The sequence below is a fragment of the Scardinius erythrophthalmus genome (assembly GCF_964197995.2).
Source record: "Scardinius erythrophthalmus genome assembly, chromosome: 3".
Lineage (NCBI taxonomy): Eukaryota > Metazoa > Chordata > Actinopteri > Cypriniformes > Leuciscidae > Scardinius > Scardinius erythrophthalmus.
Genome location: NC_138223.1, coordinates 667,501 through 682,500, shown reverse-complemented (window position 1 = coordinate 682,500; position 15,000 = coordinate 667,501). Strand labels below are relative to the sequence as shown.

General features: G+C 43.2%; 1 protein-coding gene across 2 annotated transcripts in view; it reads right to left on the bottom strand.

Annotated features, from left to right (window-relative positions):
* cul4a (cullin 4A) overlaps positions 1–15,000 on the bottom strand; it is a 52,431-nt gene that overhangs the window by 6,488 nt on the left and 30,943 nt on the right. For both annotated transcript variants that reach the window (XM_081361808.1, XM_081361809.1), the window contains 4 exons: positions 2,748–2,940; positions 1,535–1,639; positions 1,338–1,448; positions 584–669 (listed from right to left, as the gene is read on the bottom strand). In XM_081361808.1, the coding sequence (XP_081217934.1) occupies positions 584–669; positions 1,338–1,448; positions 1,535–1,639; positions 2,748–2,940 (495 nt within the window). The remainder of the gene's footprint in view (positions 1–583; positions 670–1,337; positions 1,449–1,534; positions 1,640–2,747; positions 2,941–15,000) is intronic.

Below are 15,000 nucleotides of genomic sequence, written 5' to 3'. Positions count from 1 at the left end.
CCGAACACACTTGATCTCATGAGATATTAAACCACGTGTGAGGAGCTGGAGAGATGCAACACCTCAATGCAGGTCTGCGGTTCAATCTTATTTACACATCTAGATAAAAGTGTGTGTGTGTGTGTGTGTGTCTGCAAGCTTCGTGCAAAAGTTACGGACTGCAACTTTACATGTTACTTGTTCATATTTATGCATACACGTATATACACTCACCGGCCACTTCATTATCAACACCTCTTCAACCGTTCATTAACGCAAATATCTGATCAGCCAATCACAGGGCAGCAACTCAATGCATGTAAACATGGTCAAGACGATCAGCTAAAGTTTAAACTGAGGAAGAAGTGATTTAAGTGACTGAACGTGGGATGGTTGCTGGTGTTTCAGAAAGATTTACACACACAGAATGATCTGAACAAGAGAAAATATCCAGTGGGAGAAAATGCCTTGTTGAGGTCAGAGGTCAGAGGAGAATGAAAAGGGGGTCCGAACCAGAACTACTAAGGTGAACCTAATAAAGTGGCCGCTGAGTGTGTGTGTGTGTGTGTGTGTGTGTGTATAATGTATCTCTGTGCACACACACCTGTTTGAACTGGATCATGACGTCTTTAGAGAGCTCCATGTCTTTGAACATCCCCTCTAGTTTACTGGTGAACGCTGCTCCACACTCTACAACACACACACACACACACACACACACACACACACACACACACACACACACACACACACACACACACACACACAGTATGTCACTTCACAGAGGAAACACTGCAGCGGATGCGCAGAAATTAAAAAGTTGTATTTGTTAACATTCTAAATGTCATAAACATTTGTTGACAAACAAGTATTCATTACTTAAATGAGCTCATTGTCTCTCCCTTAAATTATTACATTATTTAAATTAATACATTAATGTACATTTCTGAAATGCATAACTTAGACAGTTTCCTCTAATAACAGATCACTCTAAATATGGACTAATGCACTTCCTGTAAAGCTGCTTGAATATGATGTGTATTGTGAAATAAACGTGAATTGTGAAATGTGACAGTAATGCACTAATACAGACGGGGTTTGCAAACACACGAAAGAAACACAGCCGCTTTAAGAACTAATGCAGTTTAATTAGTCACAGTGAAACTGACTTGGGTCTGATTTCACGGCAAAACTCAAATTAACACTGAAATCATGGCAAAAAAAAACAGCAACTCAACCACAGATGCGTGGTCACTTCCTGTTCACATGATCATGTGACCTCACTGCCAGGAAACTGATCAGTGGAGTTTCCATGGTAACGGTCTGACGGCCAATGAGAAGTCAGATTCAGAACCAACCGTGTTTGAGTTTGGACAGCATGGACTTCTCCGCGTCCACCGATGCGCTCTTGCCCACCAGCAGACGCTTGGCCAGATCCTTCTTGTAGAAGGCCTCGAACACGTCCTTCCCTGCAGGACACACACACACACACACACACATTGTTAAAGCGCTGTATAAATGAAGGGGACTCGAGCGGCGCTGGAGGACGGATTACCGTGGATGAAGCGGAAGATGATCATGATCTTGTCCAGGATCCTCTCCAGCTCTTCTTCTGTGGCCTCCTTGTTTCCCGCACGCAGTTTAGAGTCCACATACTTCGCTGAAGAGACACAGTTACACCAGACCGAGAGAATCAACTCTTTTATTCATCAACAACTCATTGAACTGATCAAAAGTAACATTTATAATGTTACAAAAGATTCTGTTTCAAAGAAATGATATATATTTTTTACTTTCTGGTCATCAAAGAACCTTGAAATATGTACACAAAAATCTGAAGCAGCACAACGGTTTTCAACAGTGATAATCAGAAATGTGAGAGAGTGTGTGTGTGTGTGTGAGTGAGTGTGTGAGAGTGTGTGTGTGTGTGTGTGTGTGTGTGTGTGTGTGTGTGTGTGTGAGTGTGAGAGTGAGACATGAGTGTGTGTTGTGTGTGTGAGTGAGACGTGTGTGTGTGTGTGTGTGTGTGTGTGTGTGTGTGTGAGAGAGTGAGACGTGTGTGTGTGTGTGTGAGTGAGACATGAGTGTGTGTTGTGAGTGAGACGTGTGTGTGTGTGTGTGTGTGTGTGTGTGTGTGAGAGTGAGACGTGTGTGTGTGTGAGTGAGACATGAGTGTGTGTTGTGTGTGTGTGTGTGTGTGTGTGAGTGAGACGTGAGTGAGACGTGAGTGTGTGTGTTGTGTGTGTGAGTGAGACGTGTGTGAGAGTGTGTGTGTGTGTGTGAGTGAGACGTGAGTGAGACGTGAGTGTGTGAGTGAGACATGAGTGTGTGTGTTGTGTGTGTGAGTGAGACGTCTGAGTGTGTGTGTTAAAGTCTATATATACAGTGAGCTCCACAAATATTGGCACCCTTGAGCAAAAACTGACTGTGAAAATATGTTTTTGCATTTAAAATATTCACAAAAATCTTATAAACCTATAATTAGTCAAATAATTGAAAGAAAATAATTCTTATGATAAAACTTTTTTTCTCCCTGAAATATAAGCATCCCACAATTATTGGAACCCGTGGTTTAATACCAGCTCTGGCTCCTCTCCTGTAAGCGCCTCAGATCAGTGTCATGCTGGAAGATCATAGAGTGCCCTGAAATAATCACTTTAAATCTATCTGAGCGCAAACAACAGTTCATGTCTGATTTTGTTGCTGAATATGCTATTGAAATATAAGTTTGGTGAGTTGTTGAGATGTCAGTATTTGTCGACACTCACCGATGAGCTCGGCGGGTTTGTTGGGTCTCTTGTTGATGAAGTTCTCGAAGGCTTCCTTCATGGCGTTGATGAAGGTGTCGTTCCTCTGGAAGCAGCGCTGGCTCACCAGGTCCATCTTATCCTTGAAGTCCAGCAGCTCCTGAACCATCTCCTTATCCTTCTCTGGAGAACTGACGATCTCCCCGCCGGAGCTCTGCGGGAGGAGCGGCACGCGGAGTCAGAGTTAGAGGAACTTTACGCTCGCTCTCAAAACGAGAAACTTTACATTCGCTCTCAAAACGAGAAACTTTACGTTCGCTCGCAAAACTAGAAACTTTACGTTCGCTCGCAAAACTAGAAACTTTACGTTCGCTCGCAAAACTAGAAACTTTACGTACGCTCTGAAAACGAGAAACTTTAGGAAACGAGAAACTTTACGTTCGATCTGAAAACGAGAAACTTTAGGAAACGAGGAACTTTACGTATGCTCTTAAAACGAGAAACTTTAGGAAACGAGGAACTTTACGTATGCTCTGAAAACCAGAAACTTTAGGAAATGAGGAACTTTACGTTCGCTCTGAAAACGAGAAACTTTAGGAAATGAGGAACTTTACGTTCGCTCTGAAAACGAGAAACTTTAGGAAACGATGAACTTTACGTTCGCTCTGAAAACGAGAAACTTTAGGAAACGAGAAACTTTAGGAAACGAGGAACTTTAGGAAACGAGGAACTTTAGGAAACGAGGAACTTTACGTTCGCTCTGAAAATGAGAAACTTTAGGAAACGAGAAACTACGTTCGCTCTGAAAACGAGAAACTTTAGGAAACGAGAAACTTTACGTACGCTCTGAAAACGAGAAACTTTAGGAAATGAGGAACTTTACGTATGCTCTGAAAACGAGAAACTTTAGGAAATGAGGAACTTTACGTATGCTCAGAAGAACGAGAAACTTTAGGAAATGAGGAACTTTACGTATGCTCTTAAAACGAGAAACTTTAGGAAACGAGGAACTTTACGTATGCTCTGAAAACGAGAAACTTTAGGAAATGAGGAACTTTACGTTCGCTCTGAAAACGAGAAACTTTAGGAAACGATGAACTTTACGTTCGCTCTGAAAACGAGAAACTTTAGGAAACGAGAAACTTTAGGAAACGAGAAACTTTAGGAAACGAGGAACTTTACGTTCGCTCTGAAAATGAGAAACTTTAGGAAACGAGAAACTACATTCGCTCTGAAAACGAGAAACTTTAGGAAACGAGAAACTTTACGTACGCTCTGAAAACGAGAAACTTTAGGAAATGAGGAACTTTACGTATGCTCTGAAAACAAGAAACTTTAGGAAATGAGGAACTTTACGCTCTCAAAACGAGCAACTTTAGGAAAAGAGAAACTTTACGTATGCTCTGAAAACGAGAAACTTTAGGAAATGAGGAACTTTACGTATGCTCTGAAAACGAGAAACTTTAGGAAACGAGGAACGTAAAATTCGCTCTGAAAACAAGAAACTTTAGGAAATGAGGAACTTTACGCTCTCAAAACGAGAAACTTTAGGAAAAGAGAAACTTTACGTATGCTCTGAAAACGAGAAACTTTAGGAAATGAGGAACTTTACGTATGCTCTGAAAACGAGAAACTTTAGGAAACGAGGAACTTTACGTATGCTCTGAAAACGAGAAACTTTAGGAAATGAGGAACTTTACGTATGCTCTGTAACGAGAAACTTTAGGAAACGAGGAACTTTACGTATGCTCTGAAAACGAGAAACTTTAGGAAATGAGGAACTTTACGCTCTCAAAACGAGAAACTTTAGGAAACGAGAAACTTTACGCATGCTCTGAAAACGAGAAACTTTAGGAAATGAGGAACTTTACGTATGCTCTGAAACGAGAAACTTTAGGAAACGAGGAACTTAACGTATGCTCTGAAAACGAGAAACTTTAGGAAATTAGGAACTTTACGCTCTCAAAACGAGAAACTTTAGGAAACGAGAAACTTTACGTATGCTCTGAAAATGAGAAACTTTAGGAAATGAGGAACTTTACGTATGCTCTGAAACGAGAAACTTTAGGAAACGAGGAACTTTACGTATGCTCTGAAAACGAGAAACTTTAGGAAATGAGGAACTTTACGTATGCTCTGAAAACGAGAAACTTTAGGAAATGAGGAACTTTACGTATGCTCTGAAAACAAGAAACTTTAGGAAATGAGGAACTTTACGCTCTCAAAACGAGAAACTTTAGGAAACGAGAAACTTTAGGAAACGAGAAACTTTACATATGCTCTGAAAACGAGAAACTTTAGGAAATGAGGAACTTTACGTATGCTCTGAAACGAGAAACTTTAGGAAACGAGGAACTTTAAGTATGCTCTGAAAACGAGAAACTTTAGGAAATGAGGAACTTTAAGTATTGCTCTGAAAACGAGAAACTTTAGGAAATGAGGAACTTTACGTATGCTCTGAAAACGAGAAACTTTAGCAAACGAGGAACGTAAAGTTCGCTCTGAAAACAAGAAACTTTAGGAAATGAGGAACTTTAGGAAATGAGGAACTTTACGCTCTCAAAACGAGAAACTTTAGGAAAAGAGAAACTTTACGTATGCTCTGAAAACGAGAAACTTTAGGAAATTAGGAACTTTGCGTATGCTCTGAAAACGAGAAACTTTAGGAAATGAGGAACTTTACGCTCTCAAAACGAGAAACTTTAGGAAACGAGAAACTTTACGCATGCTCTGAAAACGAGAAACTTTAGGAAATGAGGAACTTTACGTATGCTCTGAAACGAGAAACTTTAGGAAACGAGGAACTTAACGTATGCTCTGAAAACGAGAAACTTTAGGAAATGAGGAACTTTACGCTCTCAAAACGAGAAACTTTAGGACACGAGAAACTTTACGTATGCTCTGAAAACGAGAAACTTTAGGAAATGAGGAACTTTACGTATGCTCTGAAACGAGAAACTTTAGGAAACGAGGAACTTTACGTATGCTCTGAAAACGAGAAACTTTAGGAAATGAGGAACTTTACGTATGCTCTGAAAACGAGAAACTTTAGGAAATGAGGAACTTTACGTATGCTCTGAAAACAAGAAACTTTAGGAAATGAGGAACTTTACGCTCTCAAAACGAGAAACTTTAGGAAACGAGAAACTTTAGGAAACGAGAAACTTTACATATGCTCTGAAAACGAGAAACTTTAGGAAATGAGGAACTTTACGTATGCTCTGAAACGAGAAACTTTAGGAAACGAGGAACTTTACGTATGCTCTGAAAACGAGAAACTTTAGGAAATGAGGAACTTTACGTATGCTCTGAAAACGAGAAACTTTAGGAAACGAGGAACGTAAAGTTCGCTCTGAAAACAAGAAACTTTAGGAAATGAGGAACTTTAGGAAATGAGGAACTTTACGCTCTCAAAACAAGAAACTTTAGGAAAAGAGAAACTTTATGTATGCTCTGAAAACGAGAAACTTTAGGAAATGAGGAACTTTACGTATGCTCTGAAAACGAGAAACTTTAGGAAATGAGGAACTTTACGCTCTCAAAACGAGAAACTTTAGGAAACGAGAAACTTTACGCATGCTCTGAAAACGAGAAACTTTAGGAAATGAGGAACTTTACGTATGCTCTGAAACGAGAAACTTTAGGAAACGAGGAACTTAACGTATGCTCTGAAAACAAGAAACTTTAGGAAATGAGGAACTTTACGCTCTCAAAACGAGAAACTTTAGGAAACGAGAAACTTTACGTATGCTCTGAAAGCGAGAAACTTTAGGAAATGAGGAACTTTACGTATGCTCTGAAACGAGAAACTTTAGGAAATGAGGAACTTTACGCTCTCAAAACGAGAAACTTTAGGAAACGAGAAACTTTACGTATTCTCTGAAAGCGAGAATCTTTAGGAAATGAGGAACTTTACGTATGCTCTGAAACGAGAAACTTTAGGAAACGAGGAACTTTACGTATGCTCTGAAAACGAGAAACTTTAGGAAATGAGGAACTTTACGTATGCTCTGAAAACGAGAAACTTTAGGAAATAAGGAACTTTACGTATGCTCTGAAAACAAGAAACTTTAGGAAATGAAGAACTTTACGCTCTCAAAACGAGAAACTTTAGGAAACGAGAAACTTTACATATGCTCTGAAAACGAGAAACTTTAGGAAATGAGGAACTTTACGTATGCTCTGAAACGAGAAACTTTAGGAAACGAGGAACTTTACGTATGCTCTGAAAACGAGAAACTTTAGGAAATGAGGAACTTTACATATGCTCTGAAAACGAGAAACTTTAGGAAACGAGGAACGTAAAGTTCGCTCTGAAAACAAGAAACTTTAGGAAATGAGGAACTTTAGGAAATGAGGAACTTTACGCTCTCAAAACGAGAAACTTTAGGAAACGAGGAACTTTACGTATGCTCTGAAAACGAGAAACTTTAGGAAATGAGGAACTTTACGTATGCTCTGAAAACGAGAAACTTTAGGAAACGAGAAACTTTACGTATGCTCTGAAAACGAGAAACTTTAGGAAATGAGGAACTTTACGTATGCTCTGAAATGAGAAACTTTAGGAAACGAGGAACTTTACGTATGCTCTGAAAACGAGAAACTTTAGGAAATGAGGAACTTTACGTATGCTCTGAAAACGAGAAACTTTAGGAAACGAGTAACTTTACGTATGCTCTGAAAACCAGAAACTTTAGGAAATGAGGAACTTTACGCTCTCAAAACGAGAAACTTTAGGAAACGAGAAACTTTACGCATGCTCTGAAAACGAGAAACTTTAGGAAATGAGGAACTTTACGTATGCTCTGAAACGAGAAACTTTAGGAAATGAGGAACTTAACGTATGCTCTGAAAACGAGAAACTTTAGGAAATGAGGAACTTTACGCTCTCAAAACGAGAAACTTTAGGAAACGAGAAACTTTACGTATGCTCTGAAAACGAGAAACTTTAGGAAATGAGGAACTTTACGTATGCTCTAAAACGAGAAACTTTAGGAAACGAGGAACTTTACGTATGCTCTGAAAACGAGAAACTTTAGGAAATGAGGAACTTTACGTATGCTCTGAAAACGAGAAACTTTAGGAAATGAGGAACTTTACGTATGCTCTGAAAACAAGAAACTTTAGGAAATGAGGAACTTTACGCTCTCAAAACAAGAAACTTTAGGAAACGAGAAACTTTACGTATGCTCTAAAAACGAGAAACTTTACGTTCGCTCTGAAAACAAGAAACTTTAGGAAACGAGGAACTTTACGTTCGCTCTGAAAACAAGAAACTTTAGGAAACGAGGAACTTTACGTTAGGGATGTTAACCGATGACCGTTTGACCAATGGTTGACCGTATCAACGTTAACCGATCAAAGTTGTCGGTAGCCGGTAAAAAAAAAAAAAGTGATCTCTAAATTAGGCTATTATAGACAGTGGACTAAACCCTACTACAGTTAGCCATCTCATTCCAAGATCTTTTTGTGTGAAGTTAACAAATCCCTCACACTCAATTTTTCATAACTCGCCTGTTTGTACTTAATAAACCAATAAAAACATTTGGTGCGAGGTCACAGCTTGGGTTTGCGCGCTCACAAGGTTTGCGAAAAGTAAAGGCTACAGGCTAAAACACTCGAGGTTAGAGCCAGGACAGACGACAGGATGAAGCGTGCAAAGAAAAGTAGTGTGTGGGACCATTTCACCAAAAAGAATGACACAGATGTAAGTTGCAACTTGTGTGATACAGTGCTTAAATACAGTAGTAGCACATCATCTATGATGTATCACCTGAAAACGCGACACCCGCAAGCCTCTTCGGGTGAGAAAGGTAGCCAAAGCCAACCTACCGTGTCATCTTAGCCTTGGCCGGTGCGTCTTTTACGCATTCTGAAGGTGCCTGTTTTATCCATTGGTTTAATCGTGTTGCAGTCTATTAGGCAACATTCCGCATAAGATGGGCTTAAATTTGGAAATACATTACATCTACATTTCAGTGGTAACAGATAAGGTGATGATGATCATCATCTTTCTTTATTATTGTTAGCACTACCTCAAACTAAAGTGGCGTCTCTTCGGAGCTGTCATTTTCTTAAATGAGCCGCGGCAATGTTTCAAATGAGCTTCTAACGCCAGACAAGCGCCTTTATTTTCAACGCGATCACCTTGTACCCAAACCATTTTGAAACTAAGGAGCCATTTGTCCTCCGATTACATACAAGCTCCTCGGCGCCGCGTTTGCGGGACTCATGTTTTGCGCTGTAGGGGATTTAAAAAAAGTGACGTGAGTGGAAGGGCGGCGCTGGGGCAGTGAGTGTGTGTAAGCAGGGGGCAGTGTGTGTGTGAGCGGGAGACAGTGTGTGTGTGAGCGGGAGGCAGTGTGTGTGTGAGCGGGAGGCAGTGTGTGTGTGTGAGTGGGAGGCAGAGCGGCAGAGAGATGCGACAGAGTTGCGAAATTGCAGGCGCGGCTCGAAATGGCTGTTATTTCAAATAGCGTAGCATCTTTTAAACTAATCGTTTACCCGGTTTCAACCGGCTAATGAGGCTCGGTGGTCGGTCAAGAACATTTGTAGTTTTCGCCATCCCTACTTTACATACGCTCTCAAAACGAGAAACTTTAGGAAACGAGAAACTTTGTGTTCGTTAAGAAAACAAGAAAATTTACGTTTGCTCTTAAAACAAGAAACTTTGTGGTCGGAGCTAAGTGTGTGTTCATAAGCTGGAAACACTCAACAGAGAGCGCTCAGCATGTGAGTGTGTGTGAGTATGAAAGCGCTCAGCATGTGAGTGTGTGAGTATGAAAGCGCTCAGCATGTGAGTGTGTGTGAGTATGAAAGCGCTCAGCATGTGAGTGTGTGTGAGTATGAAAGCGCTCAGCATGTGTGTGTGTGAGTATGAAAGCGCTCAGCATGTGAGTGTGTGTGAGTATGAAAGCGCTCAGCATGTGAGTGTGTGTGAGTATGAAAGCGCTCAGCATGTGAGTGTGTGAGTATGAAAGCGCTCAGCATGTGAGTGTGTGTGAGTATGAAAGCGCTCAGCATGTGAGTGTGTGTGAGTATGAAAGCGCTCAGCATGTGTGTGTGTGTGAGTATGAAAGCGCTCAGCATGTGAGTGTGTGAGTATGAAAGCGCTCAGCATGTGAGTGTGTGTGAGTATGAAGGCGCTCAGCATGTGAGTGTGTGTGAGTATGAAAGCGCTCAGCATGTGAGTGTGTGTGAGTATGAAAGCGCTCAGCATGTGTGTGTGTGAGTATGAAAGCGCTCAGCATGTGTGTGTGTGAGTATGAAAGCGCTCAGCATGTGTGTGTGAGAGTATGAAAGCGCTCAGCATGTGAGTGTGTGTGAGTATGAAAGCGCTCAGCATGTGTGTGTGAGAGTATGAAAGCGCTCAGCATGTGAGTGTGTGTGAGTATGAAAGCGCTCAGCATGTGTGTGAGAGTATGAAAGCGCTCAGCATGTGAGTGTGTGTGAGTATGAAAGCGCTCAGCATGTGAGTGTGTGAGTATGAAAGCGCTCAGCATGTGTGTGTGAGAGTATGAAAGCGCTCAGCATGTGTGTGTGAGAGTATGAAAGCGCTCAGCATGTGAGTGTGTGTGAGTATGAAAGCGCTCAGCATGTGTGTGTGAGAGTATGAAAGCGCTCAGCATGTGAGTGTGTGTGAGTATGAAAGCGCTAAGCATGTGTGTGTGAGAGTATGAAAGCGCTCAGCATGTGAGTGTGTGAGAGTATGAAAGCGCTCAGCATGTGTGTGTGTGAGTATGAAAGCGCTCAGCATGTGTGTGTGTGAGTATGAAAGCGCTCAGCATGTGTGTGTGAGAGTATGAAAGCGCTAAGCATGTGTGTGTGTGAGTATGAAAGCGCTCAGCATGTGTGTGTGTGAGTATGAAAGCGCTCAGCATGTGTGTGTGAGAGTATGAAAGCGCTCAGCATGTGAGTGTGTGAGTATGAAAGCGCTCAGCATGTGAGTGTGTGTGAGTATGAAAGCGCTCAGCATGTGTGTGTGAGAGTATGAAAGCGCTCAGCATGTGAGTGTGTGTGAGTATGAAAGCGCTCAGCATGTGTGTGTGAGAGTATGAAAGCGCTCAGCATGTGAGTGTGTGTGAGTATGAAAGCGCTCAGCATGTGTGTGTGAGAGTATGAAAGCGCTAAGCATGTGTGTGTGTGAGTATGAAAGCGCTCAGCATGTGTGTGTGTGAGTATGAAAGCGCTCAGCATGTGTGTGTGTGAGTATGAAAGCGCTCAGCATGTGAGTGTGTGAGTATGAAAGCGCTCAGCATGTGTGTGTGTGAGTATGAAAGCGCTCAGCATGTGTGTGTGAGAGTATGAAAGCGCTCAGCATGTGTGTGTGAGAGTATGAAAGCGCTCAGCATGTGAGTGTGTGAGTATGAAAGCGCTCAGCATGTGAGTGTGTGAGTATGAAAGCGCTCAGCATGTGTGTGTGTGAGTATGAAAGCGCTCAGCATGTGTGTGTGAGAGTATGAAAGCGCTCAGCATGTGTGTGTGAGAGTATGAAAGCGCTCAGCATGTGAGTGTGTGAGTATGAAAGCGCTCAGCATGTGTGTGTGAGAGTATGAAAGCGCTAAGCATGTGTGTGTGTGAGTATGAAAGCGCTCAGCATGTGTGTGTGTGAGTATGAAAGCGCTCAGCATGTGAGTGTGTGAGTATGAAAGCGCTCAGCATGTGTGTGTGTGAGTATGAAAGCGCTCAGCATGTGTGTGTGAGAGTATGAAAGCGCTCAGCATGTGTGTGTGTGAGTATGAAAGCGCTCAGCATGTGAGTGTGTGAGTATGAAAGCGCTCAGCATGTGAGTGTGTGTGAGTATGAAAGCGCTCAGCATGTGTGTGTGAGAGTATGAAAGCGCTCAGCATGTGAGTGTGTGAGAGTATGAAAGCGCTCAGCATGTGTGTGTGAGAGTATGAAAGCGCTCAGCATGTGAGTGTGTGTGAGTATGAAAGCGCTCAGCATGTGTGTGTGAGAGTATGAAAGCGCTCAGCATGTGTGTGTGAGAGTATGAAAGCGCTCAGCATGTGTGTGTGTGAGTATGAAAGCGCTCAGCATGTGTGTGTGAGAGTATGAAAGCGCTCAGCATGTGTGTGTGTGAGTATGAAAGCGCTCAGCATGTGTGTGTGTGAGTATGAAAGCGCTCAGCATGTGTGTGTGTGAGTATGAAAGCGCTCAGCATGTGTGTGTGAGAGTATGAAAGCGCTAAGCATGTGTGTGTGTGAGTATGAAAGCGCTCAGCATGTGTGTGTGTGAGTATGAAAGCGCTCAGCATGTGTGTGTGTGAGTATGAAAGCGCTCAGCATGTGTGTGTGTGAGAGTATGAAAGCGCTCAGCATGTGTGTGTGTGAGTATGAAAGCGCTCAGCATGTGTGTGTGTGAGTATGAAAGCGCTCAGCATGTGTGTGTGAGAGTATGAAAGCGCTAAGCATGTGTGTGTGTGAGTATGAAAGCGCTCAGCATGTGAGTGTGTGAGTATGAAAGCGCTCAGCATGTGTGTGTGAGAGTATGAAAGCGCTCAGCATGTGAGTGTGTGTGAGTATGAAAGCGCTCAGCATGTGAGTGTGTGAGTATGAAAGCGCTCAGCATGTGAGTGTGTGAGTATGAAAGCGCTCAGCATGTGAGTGTGTGAGTATGAAAGCGCTCAGCATGTGTGTGTGAGAGTATGAAAGCGCTCAGCATGTGAGTGTGTGTGAGTATGAAAGCGCTCAGCATGTGAGTGTGAGAGTATGAAAGCGCTCAGCATGTGAGTGTGTGAGAGTATGAAAGCGCTCAGCATGTGTGTGTGTGAGTATGAAAGCGCTCAGCATGTGAGTGTGTGAGTATGAAAGCGCTCAGCATGTGAGTGTGTGAGTATGAAAGCGCTCAGCATGTGAGTGTGTGAGTATGAAAGCGCTCAGCATGTGTGTGTGAGAGTATGAAAGCGCTCAGCATGTGAGTGTGTGTGAGTATGAAAGCGCTCAGCATGTGAGTGTGAGAGTATGAAAGCGCTCAGCATGTGAGTGTGTGAGAGTATGAAAGCGCTCAGCATGTGTGTGTGTGAGTATGAAAGCGCTCAGCATGTGTGTGTGTGAGTATGAAAGCGCTCAGCATGTGTGTGTGAGAGTATGAAAGCGCTAAGCATGTGTGTGTGTGAGTATGAAAGCGCTCAGCATGAGTGTGTGTGAGTATGAAAGCGCTCAGCATGTGTGTGTGTATGAAAGCGCTCAGCATGTGAGTGTGTGTGAGAGTATGAAAGCGCTCAGCATGTGAGTGTGTGAGTATGAAAGCGCTCAGCATGTGTGTGTGTGAGTATGAAAGCGCTCAGCATGTGTGTGTGTGAGTATGAAAGCGCTCAGCATGTGTGTGTGAGAGTATGAAAGCGCTAAGCATGTGTGTGTGTGAGTATGAAAGCGCTCAGCATGAGTGTGTGTGAGTATGAAAGCGCTCAGCATGTGTGTGTGTATGAAAGCGCTCAGCATGTGAGTGTGTGTGAGAGTATGAAAGCGCTCAGCATGTGTGTGTGTGAGTATGAAAGCGCTCAGCATGTGAGTGTGTGAGTATGAAAGCGCTCAGCATGTGAGTGTGAGAGTATGAAAGCGCTCAGCATGTGTGTGTGAGAGTATGAAAGCGCTAAGCATGTGTGTGTGTGAGTATGAAAGCGCTCAGCATGTGTGTGTGAGAGTATGAAAGCGCTAAGCATGTGTGTGTGTGAGTATGAAAGCGCTCAGCATGTGTGTGTGTGAGTATGAAAGCGCTCAGCATGTGTGTGTGTGAGTATGAAAGCGCTCAGCATGTGTGTGTGAGAGTATGAAAGCGCTAAGCATGTGTGTGTGTGAGTATGAAAGCGCTCAGCATGAGTGTGTGTGAGTATGAAAGCGCTCAGCATGTGTGTGTGTATGAAAGCGCTCAGCATGTGAGTGTGTGTGAGAGTATGAAAGCGCTCAGCATGTGTGTGTGAGAGTATGTAAGCGCTCAGCATGTGTGTGTGTGTGAGTATGAAAGCGCTCAGCGTGTGTGTGTGAGAGTATGAAAGCGCTCAGCATGTGTGTGTGAGAGTATGAAAGCGCTAAGCATGTGTGTGTGTGAGTATGAAAGCGCTCAGCATGTGTGTGTGAGAGTATGAAAGCGCTCAGCATGTGTGTGTGTGAGAGTATGAAAGCGCTCAGCATGTGAGTGTGTGTGAGTATGTAAGCGCTCAGCATGTGTGTGTGTGTGTGTGTGAAAGCGCTCAGCATGTGTGTGTGAGAGTATGAAAGCGCTCAGCATGTGTGTGTGAGAGTATGAAAGCGCTCAGCATGTGTGTGTGAGAGTATGTAAGCGCTCAGCATGTGTGTGTGTGTGAGTATGAAAGCGCTCAGCATGTGTGTGAGAGTATGTAAGCGCTCAGCATGTGTGTGTGTGTGAGTATGAAAGCGCTCAGCATGTGTGTGTGTGAGAGTATGAAAGCGCTCAGCATGTGAGTGTGAGAGTATGAAAGCGCTCAGCATGTGAGTGTGTGTGAGTATGTAAGCGCTCAGCATGTGTGTGTGTGTGTGTGTGTGAAAGCGCTCAGCATGTGTGTGTGAGAGTATGAAAGCGCTCAGCATGTGTGTGTGAGAGTATGAAAGCGCTCAGCGTGTGTGTGTGAGAGTATGTAAGCGCTCAGCGTGTGTGTGTGTGTGTGTGTGTGTGAAAGCGCTCAGCGTGTGTGTGTGTGTTTGTGTGAGTATGAAAGCGCTCAGCATGTGTGTGTGAGAGTATGAAAGCGCTCAGCATGTGAGTGTGTGTGAGTATGTAAGCGCTCAGCATGTGTGTGTGTGTTTGTGTGAAAGCGCTCAGCATGTGTGTGTGAGAGTATGAAAGCGCTCAGCATGTGTGTGTGAGAGTATGAAAGCGCTCAGCGTGTGTGTGTGAGAGTATGTAAGCGCTCAGCGTGTGTGTGTGTGTGTGTGTGTGAAAGCGCTCAGCATGTGTGTGTGTGAGTATGTAAGCGCTCAGCATGTGTGTGTGAGAGTATGTAAGCGCTCAGCGTGTGTGTGTGTGTGAAAGCGCTCAGCATGTGTGTGTGTGAGTATGAAAGCGCTCAGCATGTGAGTGTGTGAGAGTATGAAAGCGCTCAGCATGTGTGTGTGAGAGTATGAAAGCGCTCAGCATGTGTGTGTGAGAGTATGTAAGCGCTCAGCATGTGTGTGTGAGAGTATGAAAGCGCTCAGCATGTGTGTGTGAGAGTATGTAAGCGCTCAGCATGTGTGTGTGTGTGAGTATGTAAGCGCTCAGCGTGTGTGTGTGTGTGAGTATGAAAGCGCTCAGCATGTGTGTGTGTGTGAGTATG